This window comes from Micropterus salmoides, unplaced genomic scaffold, assembly GCF_014851395.1.
Source record: "Micropterus salmoides isolate LMB-PRFRI ecotype aquatic unplaced genomic scaffold, ASM1485139v1 Ms_hic_scaffold_23, whole genome shotgun sequence".
Lineage (NCBI taxonomy): Eukaryota > Metazoa > Chordata > Actinopteri > Centrarchiformes > Centrarchidae > Micropterus > Micropterus salmoides.
Genome location: NW_024041484.1, coordinates 19,316,677 through 19,330,577, shown reverse-complemented (window position 1 = coordinate 19,330,577; position 13,901 = coordinate 19,316,677). Strand labels below are relative to the sequence as shown.

Here is a 13,901-nt window from a genome sequence, read left to right as displayed (position 1 = left end):
TCAGGCAATGAGATTTACATTTGTATTCAATCCACCACCAGCATGATGGAAATCCACCTACTTAAGTGCTAAGTTGACGTGGTGAGTGACAGTGTTAAAGCAGGGGTGAATAGGTTAACTCACTATTCAAATGTAATTACATGCTTTTAGCTTTATTCAATCATGTCAATGAAACTGTAGTCAGGGAACTTTGTTGCTCCAACTTCCCACATTTTACGGGAAATAGGCAGGTATCGGAAAACTTGAGCTGACTCAAGATTTGAACTAAGGGAGAATATTTAATAACCATGTGGACACATGTAGAATATTTTATTGTCTGCTTCAAATGATTGGAATAAAACTGGTGATAAGAAAGCACTCGATTCATTCCAAGTGAGTCAATGCCCTTTGTTAATCATGTAAACAGGGATGTAACTGACCCAGTGTGAATGCCCCATTGTCCAAACAGGATTATAATGAGTGCAGAATTGCTGCCAGTGGTCATAAACTGCGCCCTTATCACGCTCAGCAGATGACATGCACACAAGGTTTGCACATGGAGTTTGCTTAACCTTACTGTCACTTCGTCAAACAGCCACAGTCAGGTGAAGCCCCAAATTACAATGATAAGACAATGTGAGCACTCTGCGACATATTTATATACTACAGGATGTCTGCAGCGGCAGTGCTGCCAACTGTAACACATCTGTCTGCTCTGATGTTTGTCTTAAGATTTTATGCCAAACTGTATTTGACTTTCAAAGGAGGAATCTGTTAAATTTTTCACTGAGTAGCACATCATTAATGCATTGTGACAGGAAGTTCCTTGAGGAGCTGTACTGTACTTGCCATCTGTGATTCCACAAAATATATAGTACACGAGGCCACTGTTAAAACATGTGTGTGGGTGAATGAGTGTCATTCACTTTATGTGACAAATAGTTATATGTGCTGTAACGTGAGACTGTACTCCCAAGAAACATTATGTAATCTGTCGTTTTAGCAAATGCCCAATAATGACATATGTTTATGTTAAAGTGACAAAGACCTCTAGCAGCCACAATAACCACTCTTCAGCCAAGGGAACTACATTACAAAATTATTATTTCCCTGTTAAAACTGGAGGACTTGTTGTGTAATGTCCATCTATCAATTTGTCAATCCATTTTCTACATTGATTTATGTTGTCCAGAGCATAGACTGTATAAAAGAAGTGTGTGTGCCCACCGTGACGAGTTCCATTGGTTTGTGGACAACCGTTTTGAAGCATCGAGTTTGGCGAGTCTTGGTTTTTTAGAACCAGAAGTAACCATATTTGGATGCAGGGGTGGAACTGGGGAGCGATAGGCATTGCTACACCTGACAGGTCGTGAAGAAGAAGACTTGAAACTAGGAAGTGAGACCAATAACCCATTAGGAAAGCATTTACTGAGGTAATAAATTAAATACAAAAGGAGGGTCATTTTGTCATATTATCATTGACCTCTGTACTTCTTTTTGCAACCAGTGCAATCAAATTTAATTTTTAACATGAAGTTTAAAACTGTAAATGCATATATTCACATGTATTGGATGAGCATGTGTGCATGCAAGTGAAGATGTGTTTGGTTTGCAGCCATGTGTGCAGCACTGTGCACCTGTGCGCATCAATTCTAATGAAGGCCAGATGCGTATACGCTGAGTGACAGCCTAAGAGGTGTGAGAGCTGAGAGCAACAGAGAAGCAGAGGGAGGATGACAGTGGTCGAGATGAAGGGAGGAAGTTGGGAAGAGAAACTTGCTTTCTGAGCGATGTGATTGCGTGATTTCCCATGTCTGCCAGTTGGAAGATAAGCCCTGGGAAGCAGAGGGGTTGCTGGGAAAGAGAAAGAGAGGATGGTGTGCACAATGAGGTGTGTACGGGAAGAGAAATTGTGTATGCTTTTCTATGTGTGTCAGGGGATGGCAGAGATACAGTCCACAGCAGCGGGATCAGAGGGCTTATGAAAAAAACAGAAATGTTTGGCTTCAGAGTCACTGAGATGGAGAGAGGAGAGGCTATCTAACCCCCGGATGGGAGCAGAGATCTGCCCAGCCGAATCTGGAATTCTGAACAGCCACCTTGGGTTTTGGAGATAGGTTTTCCCTGACCGCTGCCGGTTACTGTGATGGAGGTAGCATCTGTCATTTGCAGATTTTGGAGGAAACAATGCTAAGAGGCGCCTTGGGAGCGATCTGAGATTCAGAGTTGCGTGTCTTTGCTGTCTAACCCAGGTGAAACACAGACCCTGCGGAGCGAAAGAGAGAACAAAGAGTGACAGATATGAAACATTATGAATGCCTGTAGAAACCTCAAGGTCCCCGCCTTCTCTTTCAGCAGAACAGGAGTGCGTAGCATGTGAGGGAGTGTTTGGATGCCAGAGTTGATTTTAGGTTAAACAAAAGGCTTTGTAGAAATATTTCTGGCATCTCTGAATTTGTTTAGAGGGATTTTTTTTGCATTAGTCTTTCTGGACAGACAGGTGTTGATGTTAAGTCAGAGCCACACAGAGCATTATTATTACACTCACAATATTTATGCCCAGCAGAGAGGTGTAACTGCAGAAACTGTGACATTAAAAAAAGGTTGAAGTTTGTAGAATGGCCATCAAAACTGTGTAGCAGGTGCCTAATAACCTGTAATTTTATGCCTTTTTAGGCTTTCGATTTGTCTGTGATGATGACCTCCTTGAATTTGTCCAAAGGCAGACTGTATCTTACATTACCCTATCTTATGGCAAAGTGCAAGGAAAATGCAGTACTGTCTTGTCCATTTTTAACTAAATTGTCAGTATGATATATTCATCTATAATGAAAATGAACACATTTCTTGCATTAGCTGTGTAAGTGGCTATCTCCCTGTGACATCTACACTGTAGCTATTACAGTTTGATTCATATTCAAAAAGGCTGTGGTTATCTCTAGCCTCAACTATTGCAATTGCCCTCCTAGCGGGTCTTCCAGCTGGTGTGGTGAAACCACTAAAAATGGATCAGAACACATGTCACTGTCAACTGCCAATGGCCTCCCGAATCAAATTCAAGTCACTAATGCTTGCATACAGAGTGATTACTGGGTCTGTACCTATTTACCTAAACTCCATAGTACAAGCTTACATTCCTTCTCGGCCACTGCCCTTCTCAAACAATGCTGCCTGGCTCTGCCATCCCTACACGCCAAGTCAGTCCCGTCTGTTCTCATCTGTGACACCACGATGGTAGAACAAGTTACCATACAATCAGAGCAGAGGTGTCCCTCTCTAACTTCCAGAAGCTCCTGAAAACTCATCTCTTCCAAGAACACTTCCTCTTTTAACATCTCTAACACCTAATCTCTAACATGCTCTTCTCCTTTTTATCTCCTTACAATTTTCTTGTATTGATTGCACTATTTTGTGAACTCTTACTTCTTTACCTAGGTATTTCCCCATTGATGCCAAATGAGGAAAAATGTACATGTAAAATGTAAAATGTTTTCTTTAAAATAGTTAATATATATTTTCACTAACAAAAGACCACGCCTACGAACGTAGAAGATTTAAAATGGTTTATTGCTTCTAATGGAGCCTAGATAGATTGTAAGAAAAGAAGAAATCGAGTGCCCAGAGGGTGGGCTGAGGGATGTAGAGATGGGGGAGCCGTCTCTTAGTCCGCAGACGTGCGGAAACCCCCAAAGAACTTCACGTGGAAAGGTGTGCGTGAGCGTTTCTGATATCGTTTAGGTCATAACGGATGTAATTGAGGTATGCTGGTGAGGACCAGCGGCCAAGGATTTAATTTTGTTGTCTGGGATTCCCTGCCTGGAGACGGCGGAGGCAGTTCTGATGTGGAATGGATGCCCAAAGTAGAGTTTGGGGGATAAGCCGGATTTGGATAGAATTTGACGGAGGTGTTGGTGAAACCAGAAGAGTGTGGCTACTTCCCTGTCTCTGTGACGAACAGAGGATCTTGGGGGGAAGCGTGGCTGGCTATTCTCGAGTCTACGTAGAGTTGTATTGGTTTGTACGGACTGAGGTAAGGATAGAGTCGGAGGAGGTAGATGGGTTGTGGTAGACCAGATTGATTGGTTTCACTGCGTTTGAGGTGATAAATGAGTGTGTCAGCGGATTGTATGGAAATGACAGGCCATGGTGGCGAATAGACTCGGATGGTATTGGAGGCTGGAGGTGGTGAACTCTGAGCAGCGAGAGAAGCCAAAATGCCAGTAGGAACATGGATTCTAAGACTCTGTCCGCGAATGGAGTCAGATAACCCGATCCGTGCAAGAAAGAGAGTCAGCGATTGTGTTTTTGTGGCCTGGGATATGGGAGGCTCGGATGGTGAATTGGTGCTGTGCTGAAAAACAAGGTGACCCTCTGCATGAATTGCATTATGACTGGGCAATGGGACCGTCCTCTGTTAATTATGTCTACCACTGCACTGTGTCTGTGTATATTGTGATAGTTTTCTTGGACCGTTTAGACCCCCAAAGAATGGCTGTGATAGACTGAGTAGGTGTCGTAGATGGTAGGGGAAGGAGGGAGAATTCGGGTGGCCAGTCCGCTGCGGACCAACTACCGCCGTAGTAGCCGAAGACGACATCTATGAAGAGCTGGATGGCTTCTGGCTTGGTGACGTGGTCATCGTGGAACAGGGAGATGCCGTTCCAGGATGGAAGGAAATGTAACCGTGTTTAAGCTTCATTGCATGCATCGTCTAGTTTGATGTGGGACGGAAGCGGCTATGGAAAGGAGATGTGACGAGAAGTAAAGACCTTGTGGGATGATCTGGGTGGTGTAGTTAAGTGACCTAGTAGTGAGAGAAGACGGTGTGTGGTGCAACGGTGGCCAGAAGGAAATTGGAAATTAGCAAGGAAATGCGGTGGATTTTCTCAGGGGCAAGGATGCCTGGAGTAAACCTGAGTCCAGGGTGATGCCCACGAACTCCAGTGATCTGTTGGGGCCTTCTGTTTTCTCTGGGGAGAGAGGGAGTTTGTGGAGTGCAGAAGTCAAGATGTTGAGGCCATAAGATGGTGGTGTAGTGACGTTAATATATGTTAAATATATATTGTTTGATATATATCAATTAATTAAATTTAGTTATGTCTTATTATTTATTTATTTATTTCATTTTATCTTTTAATACTAAGGTTAGACAAGCTGTGAAGTAGTAGCGCCTTTCCAGAGAATGCCGAAAAGGTGCCAGTAGTCGGGGTGAATGGGAAACACTTCGAAGCACTGGTGATATCTGCCTTGGATGGCTAGGCTCTTTGCCCTGCGGTGCAGGCGATGGTGTGATCGATGGTTGAGTATTGCATTGGGACGTCGGCAGACGTGTGGGAATATCACATAAAAATGTACGGCGAAGTGTTAGATGGTACCAGAAGATGACACCAATGGAAACCCGAGCTTGTGGTGAAAAACTTGCAACAGAGGCAAACATGCCTGAGACCGCAGCAAAAGGTGTGCGGCTGTACGTATGTACTCTGCAGGTGCAGGTCTTTATTATACAATTTATGGTGCACGCACATGAGGAGAAAAACGCGCACTCTTCACTTTCTGTCGGTGTGTTGCTCGCGTGTTTGGCTGCAAGCAAACCATTTTTATTTATTTATTTTTTATTTTATTATTTTTTTAATTTATATTTATTTATTTATTTGTTTTGCGATCTATTTAGAAAAAGTAGGCACACGTGTCGACTGAAGTACTGTATTGACTGGAGATGTTTTGATTCTATTCGATGCCGGGCTGTTTCAGTCGATACTGTAAAGGTAGAGTAGTAGACTGCGAGGGTGCATGCTGAGACCGGATCTGATGGTGTGCCGCAAAGGTTGCAGGTCAAGATGTGGAAATAAACTTGGGGTCTAGAGTGCCCCAGTATGTCCCTTGGTTGGACTGCCGTACGCGGCCGGCAGCTTGAGACGAAAAGAGGACCTGGTAGGTGTGGAAACCGCTGCCGCCGAACCGCAAGGCCAGGTCTAAGATTAGGGACAGGTAATCGTCCAGCTCTGGCCTGCAGTCGGGGAAGACTGAACTTATATTGTCGGGGTATGAAGAAAAAGTGGAGTGAAATTCTGCTGGTGTAAGTACTTTGGATCTGTTAGGAAGGGGTTGCTTGAGTTCGATAGGGCTGGGAACAGTTTGCGGTTCCCTGGGAATAAGCGGGTTATGGGAGGATGGATTAATTGGTGAAGCGAGTTTGATGTGGTTACCGCTGAGAATCTTTTTTCGTGAAGAGGGTGACACTGGGGGTGGTAGGGAGGGGGAAAAAGAATAGACAGGAGGAAAGGTCTGGCCGATGGCAGAGTCGTGGGTCGCCTGTGTGGGTGCGGTCTGGGTTTCTGCGGTAACAGGTATAGAGGCAGGAAGGACTGAAGGTGCCAGAGGAGATGGGATAGGGTAAGTAGAAACAAGGGAAGAAGAAAGGATGCGGGGATGGAGGGATGCGTGTGCTCGGGTTGACAGTGCTGTTCCAGACGTAGGAAACGAATGAGAAAGGGGTTGGGGTGCAGCTAGGTTCGATACGACCTGGGTCTGTGTGAGGGCTGATGAGTGGTTGTATTCTGCGCCTTCAGCTGGGGGATGCGCCGCCGAGTTGCTGTTGTTGCCCCGGAAGTAGCGCTGATGAACCGGAAGTACTGAGGAGGGTCGGCTTTGCGGGGATGCGGGCTGTAGCGATTCCTTGTACCACTAGAAAAGTTTTGCTTTCCTGTCGGAGTGATGGAAGGAGATGTTTCTCTTGTTGAGTTGCTGTTTGGAGTGGAGGGACGGTTGGAGTGCTGGCTCCGAGGTTGCTGGTAGCGATAACGGCGATTATCACTCGAGCGCCTGGACCTTGAGCGGGCCGGCGAACAGTGGCTAGTTGAGGCTGTTTGCTCGGAACGCCAAAGCCGGGATCTCCCCCTGGAGCTGCTGGCAGGCTAAGGCCCAACAATATTTGAATTGCCGGAGATCGTAGCTGAGATCGCCGGGGAATATGAGTAGCTGAATGCAGCTGAAGTTTCAGATGAAGTTGTTTGGGAGAAGGCGAAGACTCCGGTGTATCTGACGTTAGATGCTCATCGAACATGTTGCTGTCTGAGAGGTTGAGAATGAGTTCTGAGTCCGTCGGAGGTAAGTGATTTTGTTTGTTTGTCACGCTCATGAGAAAGCCGAGTCAAGGGGAGGTGAACGGAAACGTTGTGCTTAAGTACTTGGTGTGCGGAAATTGGATGCGTTTGAGGCGTGGTCTTAGTTCCCGAATCCCGAATAGTTTATAAAACTTCATTTAGCAGTAATGTGTAAATTAAACAGATGACAGTAGAGAAATGACAGAAAATGAGGGAGAAAGAGTGCATCATTTCTACAATGTGATTGAATGTTTGTATGTAAAATATGTGTCAGTTAAATTAGTATATTATTTCCCTCTGAAATGTTGTGAAGTAAATGTATATGGTAGCATAGAATTAAAATACCAAAGTAAATATATAAATGTACTTACACTTCAACTCTCAACAAATGTCACATTCTGCTCTTAACTCAGTTTTGGCCAAATGTCATCACCGTGTTTTGGCTCAGGGCTGATTTGAGCTGGAGAAGTCAGCAATGCCTGATCATGAGTCTGTGTCAGAGGCAGAGAGGAGAGGGAGCAGTGTCATGTAGTGTGCAAATGCAGCAGAAAGTACTCCAGCCTGGTATGAGAGTTCCCATCTCATATATGGAGCATACACAACAGAGCGAGAGTGAATCCTTTTCTCCATCTCTCTCCCTTGGGTGCAGAATATGCTGACAAAAACATCAAAGGTAGCGGGGAGGAAAAGAGAGAGAAAATATTCAAACAAATGAAAACAAGCAAACAAATGGGATGGAAAAGTCATTTCCATATTGGAATGGGTGAGAGTGTTTTGCACGTCAAATTCTCAATGCTCATGGAAGTATGCAACCAAGGGGACAAGAACAGATTTCTAAGATTTCCTTGTAATGCAAGTTCAGAATGCAGACCTGCCAACACACACCAGGTTTCTTGTGTATTGTAAGTTCATCACCAGACGCCCTCTTACAATTTATTGTAAACTTTCACACTGAGTCACATATAAGCAAAAAAAAAAAATCAGTTGTGGGTCACTTTGACCTGACGTCTGAATGTGGCCTAACTGGTTGCAGTATTCTTGCGTGGGCGTGTACAGCAGCTGTGGCCTGCCTCTGTCACCAGATTCGTCAATAATTCACATACTACTGGGGATTTTTAAGTTGCATCTTACATCTACTGCTGCAGATATGATCGTATAAGTGAGCACTACATTACAGCAGCCTATGAAGAAAGAAATTTAAATTTGCAAGATCGCATTGAGCTATGGGTTCAATCTCACTAGAGTATAGTGATACTGCTCTGCCCTGCAAGCCACTCAAGGTTTCACAATACTTCTGCTTCCAGTCACATATTGAGTAAGCACATCAGCATCCAGGTAACATTTTGTTTGGGGCTGATCTAAGACAACTGGTTACCTTGGGCTTAGAAAATACCCAAACACATTTCAAGTTTTTTTTCGAGGCTACAGCCATATTTACCACTACATTGCATTAAAGTAATTTAATCTCTTAATAATTTCCTGGGGGCGAAATTCCCCTAGGTGGCGTAGTTGACATTGTTGCAAGCCATCCCCTGCTTATGCCACAGGCTGAACAGTGAATAGGTCCTGTATTTTAACCTAAATGTTGGCAGGTATGAAAATGTTAAAAGGTTGAAACTCTGTTGAAATCTCATTGACTAAGTGTACTTTTGTTTGACATTTGACAGCCAGTTGAGTTGGGAACCTAATCAAAAGTGATGTGGGAGGATCTAAATTTAGTGCAGTAGTAGGAAGTTGCTTTGGATTACTTACATGGTCTAAACAAAACGGTGTGGATTAGCCAGTCTGATATCTCTGTTCAACTTATCATAAAATGAAAAGAGAGAGATTAACAGGAGCAAGAGATTAGCAGTGCCAAGCATCTAAGAAATACAAAAAGATGAATATATTTTGATCTAATTAAGATGTTGCATCTTGTTTGTTTGGCTGTTTCCCACTGTTTCCAGTATTTGTGCAAGCTAGCTGACTACTGGCGTTAGCTTCATATTTAGAATACAGATATGGAGGTGGTATTGATCTTCTCATCCAATTTTTGTCAATAAAGTAATCAAATCAACAAGTCAACTGCCATAAGGCCGAGACTTTAAAAGTTGGAAAAAAACATTACCACTTCCATCGGATCAACCTTACAACTAGCTCATCTAGCTTACTTTTTTTTGCTGTTGTTTCTATGGTGAAAAATATAAAAGTGCACCGATGCTTAACCTATGATTAAATGTTACACAATAATAAACCCATAACATGGAAAACTAGTAGTTTATCTAATTGATCAAACCTCATACAAAATATTTGGTATGCAATTGAATGCAAAACAGTGTAAAAAATTGTCTAATATGCCTCCTTATATGATCCATATGAAATGTAAGTGGTGTTTAATGTAATATATATTTTTATGTTTTAATTATTAAGTTAAAAGAAAAAACAAAAGAGCAAGACCAATTCCTTATTGCTGAAAGGCCAATATCAGGATAATTCAGCCATCCTTAAGTCATCTCTTTTGCAACCACAAAAATCTTCAACAAATGTCAATTTAGATTACCCATATTTACACACTCCTACGCACATACACATCTTTCTGTAACAAGAACCCTGGAACCAAGTCTTGACCCTCAAAAAGCCCTTTAAACTTGTGGGGTCCAGCATTTTGGTCATGCGCACACGCACAGACACACACAAACGTGTATGTTCAAACAATAAAAGACACAAAAACAAGCTGACAAGCAGATACACACAAACATCCCAGCAGATTGACAGTCCAACAAACTGCTAGCCAGGAGCTAGCTAGCCAAACCGCTGCAGGTTGTGCTCTCTTCCAGTTCACCAGAGCAGAGAGGCCGCAAAGCAGAAAGGGAAGCTATGGACTATGGCTTCTGTCATGGCTGCCAGGTACCAATCCACTGTTGCAGTAAGTTGATAAAGCGGGTTTTCACGGGGCATACACCAGGCCACCGAATCAGTCCCCAGGAGAGAACAGGAGGAGGGATTGCATGCGGTGTCACAGCACTAAACCTGCACTTTGGCAAAAAACAAAAACAAATTTAAAACTCTTATGGATGATTATTTGTATTACAATCTGAAGCAGAGCATCTATGCTCTTCATGGACACAATGGGATTTGTCTATTTTCAAAAACAACACCTGCGGCAGAGAAACTGTCAAAGTAAACACTGTGGGTTGTAACTTGTTTGTCTTTTCTCTTCTTGCAGATGCAAAGAAGCAAAAGAAGGAAGGCAAGAAGCGAGATCGCACCCAAATGGACTGATGAGGTGGTTTGTCCCAGGGAGGAAGGAAGAAAAGGATGGAAAGACGTCCACTGCCCTATTTCAACACGGTTCCTCTTTGTATGTCCTGTAGGTTGACAATAGGAGCCTATAGAGCTTTGACAAAATCAGTGGAAATATGACTTTTAGTGACAAAGTTGTTTTACTTTTTCTTCTTTCTAGCACCTGATAAGAAACAACTTGTGTGTTGCAATAGGAAATATAATACTCAGCGGTAGGGACAAATAATGAATATGAAAGAGATTTGTTTACTAGTGTTTACCTAATGATGTAATTTCTAGGATTATTTTCTTAAGAATAAATTGAATAGGATTTGTTTTACAGTTGCATAGCCTAACTCTAATTTGGAAAACTCTTCCATGTCCCGACTTAATGAAGCAGCTTGCTAAAAGTGAAGCTCTAAACATCTTCACTTAATTAATTTGAGCAAAAAGTTGTGCATTTGCAATTTTTAAAGTGGCTCAAGTTCATAGAACACTTTTCCTCATTACTCTGTGCTATATGATATTTTTCTTTTATTTCCAGTAAGAACAAATATAAGCTAGTTCTTTCTGGAGGCTGCATGAAATAGCTACTGTACAAGTGTGCAAACTATAATTGTTTTTAGTTTGTTTTCCTTCTGCTGCTCTGTTGTACCTCAATTTATACCCACTGATTTTTACTCTCCACCTCTCCACTGTAAAAAAATAAAAAAAATAAATAAAAATGAATAAAGTCCTTCCTATTGTAGGCCTCAGATGGAGTTAGAATTTCCCTTTTTTCCTAATACATTTCCAAAAATAAAAATGAACCAAAAGAAAGGAGGCAGAAAATATGTTTATTTTTCACCTTGTGCATCCTGACAGTCAAAAACTCCCAAACTTTAAACACATTTTGATAGATTTTTATTTGAATTTCATTCTGAGAGAATATGGCACAATGTAACCACTTAATGCAGTTCATCTTACAGTGTCGTAGGTGGCCAGCGATAGTGACACTCAGATTCATTGTCCAGAACAAATAATCAATCAAGAATGCATCAAAAAGGAAATCATTACCATTGTTACTGTACAGCAAGTATCATAGTAGGGGAGGGGGAGGAGAATAAATGAGGGATTTTTTTTGGGGGGGGGGGGGGGGACATTCAAATAGTAGCTATTAAAGATGTGTATGTACATTTCAAATGTACCACATCCGAATTACATATAATGTATTATCATAGGTATATACAACGCAAACAATAGACTGTTGAATTTATTTTTCCTATTGCAAGAGAAGCCACAAGCCACAGCGAGTGAATACACAATGAACATCTATATACTTAAGCAAATGAAAAATGAGCACTTGTATGTACATTTAACACTTGCAGCTGATTTTTGTTTTTTGGTCTTTTTTTTGTTTGCTGATTTTGTTTTAAATCCACACTTTATTTGCGACGCTTAAAGTTCAGATTGGGTCAAACAGCTCAACCCTTAACACCTTTGTTGCTCCACAACACTTTTTTCCCCAGGATGTTAAAATTGCAAAAGTTACAAAGTATGTTCAGTAAGATAGCAGACCACTAGCTTCTTCCCAAGGTGAGTGTAAAGCCTCATACATTTACAGGAGAAATCAAAATGAAGCCCTTGCCTCTGGGCCTTTTGGTTACATTTAAACTAGTTTAAGTTTTTGTCCTCCGCCAGGGTTCCAAGTTTGCTCCTTTTTTTTCCTTTCTGGGTGCAAAAGCCAGTCTTGAAATCCGCTGGGACCCTGAAGTTTGAATCCAGTCGCTCATTTTGCAAGGCAAGAAACCATTTCTTAGAAAGTCATGCCCCCAGAAATGCACATATATTTATATGTTCTACTTTTATAATCATATTCTCTTTAAAACACTTCCATAACCAATATCTGTATAGATTTTAAATGACATTTTTTAATTTCAAACCAAACAAAGAAACTCTCTGGCTGTACACTAATGATATTCTAATTTGTTATACTACATTTGTACTTTGTACAATGATAAAAGAAATAGAAAATGTGATAGAAAATGTACAATATAATGTATTTATATGTATTCCAGTACCACACAAAGCTGTGACTACGTGAGTCTTTGGAAGCCTGTTGCTATTTAAAGACTGTTCAAAGAGGAAGGAGTGATGACAGAGAAATAGACAATCACACTGTGTGCATCTTCCCTGATGTGTGCCATGATATTTTGTCCAATCTGATGTCTTCATGCATTTAGAAAAAATAAAACAACGCACAGCAAGTTGCATGCACACACACACACACACACACACACACACACACACGACAGTACTGATCTTATAACGCCAGACACGCAGGATTTGCACAGGGAAGCACAATTTCCCACATGACAAATATTAATGCAGTCGCGCGTGCACGCACACACACACACACACACACATACTCACACACCTGACACATACATATTGGATGAAAAATCAACCAAAATAGCCGGCTGTGCCTGCAGGATAGTATTGAAATATGTCACTGCTCTGACAGGATCCTGTACAGTTTTTGATAGATTATTTCAAACGGCATTGAGATGATAATTTTAGATTGCTCAGTCCAAACTTTCATTGCCACTGCAATCAGGCAGTGGCTGTTAAGATGGAGATTAGAGTAATGGGAGCTCAGAGCTGAGAAACACAATAGATTTAACAAAAAAAAGGAAAAAAAGTTCATTTAGGAAGGGAGAATAGCAAGCTCTTTAATGTGCATCACATTGCAGCACCATCTACAACTTTCAGCACAGACACAGTAAAGATACATCAGGGATTTTAGGATAAAAGAGCAATTTGTTTATGTCACACTTGATAAGGCACTTAAAATTGCTCTGTACAATCTGGCGATATATATTTCCCAATAAAATTCTCACAGCATGTACAAGCTGCTGCGTTTTCACCTCTGCATGGCTGCATAAATTTGTTGAGACTATTCTCAGCAACGGCCCCAACAGCGAAACCAGAGAAAACTTTAAATTTTAAGTCGTCTCTGATCAACGTTACATGTCTCCGTAAAAGGAGTTTAGCCCTTTGACATAAGCCGTATGAAGAGGAGCCCAGCTAGCTCTGACGGCACATTATGATCTGTTGATTACAATAGAGACAATGTTTATTCTAGTCACATTAGACAGATGAACACTACTATATGTCCTGTTTGTGAGCATATATGCTTTAGAATGGACTTGGAAAACATAAAGGTTATGATCATAATAACCACAAAGCGAGAAGCAGTGGATTCTGTTTGCACAACATGAGAATGAGACGCAATAAAAGCACAGGCGGGATGGTAAACATGCCGTATCACACTGTGTTTACACCAGGCAGCAGGTTTCGTCTGGGACACTCAAATTCCTGCAGCAAAACCCTTGGCTGACCTGTTCAGAACGGCTGTGGCTTCTCCAAACATGGTCCACATGCAGTGGGATCCTCTAGCTTTGGATTTTGTCAGTGACAACCCCCCCTATTAACCCCTCAGTAACCATGACAACAAAGGCAAGCTTATCTGTTTCACATGTACATAGTGTACACCTTGGGGGCTTTCAGCCTCCTTTA

The 13,901-nt window shown here is 41.9% G+C and overlaps 1 protein-coding gene across 2 annotated transcripts in view; it reads left to right on the top strand.

Moving 5' to 3' along the window:
- ptn (pleiotrophin) overlaps positions 1-11,100 on the top strand; it is a 50,976-nt gene extending 39,876 nt beyond the window's left edge. For both annotated transcript variants that reach the window (XM_038738861.1, XM_038738863.1), the window contains one exon: positions 10,288-11,100. In XM_038738861.1, the coding sequence (XP_038594789.1) occupies positions 10,288-10,343 (56 nt within the window). In that variant the 3' untranslated portion in view covers positions 10,344-11,100. The remainder of the gene's footprint in view (positions 1-10,287) is intronic.
- The last annotated feature ends 2,801 nt before the right edge of the window (positions 11,101-13,901 follow it).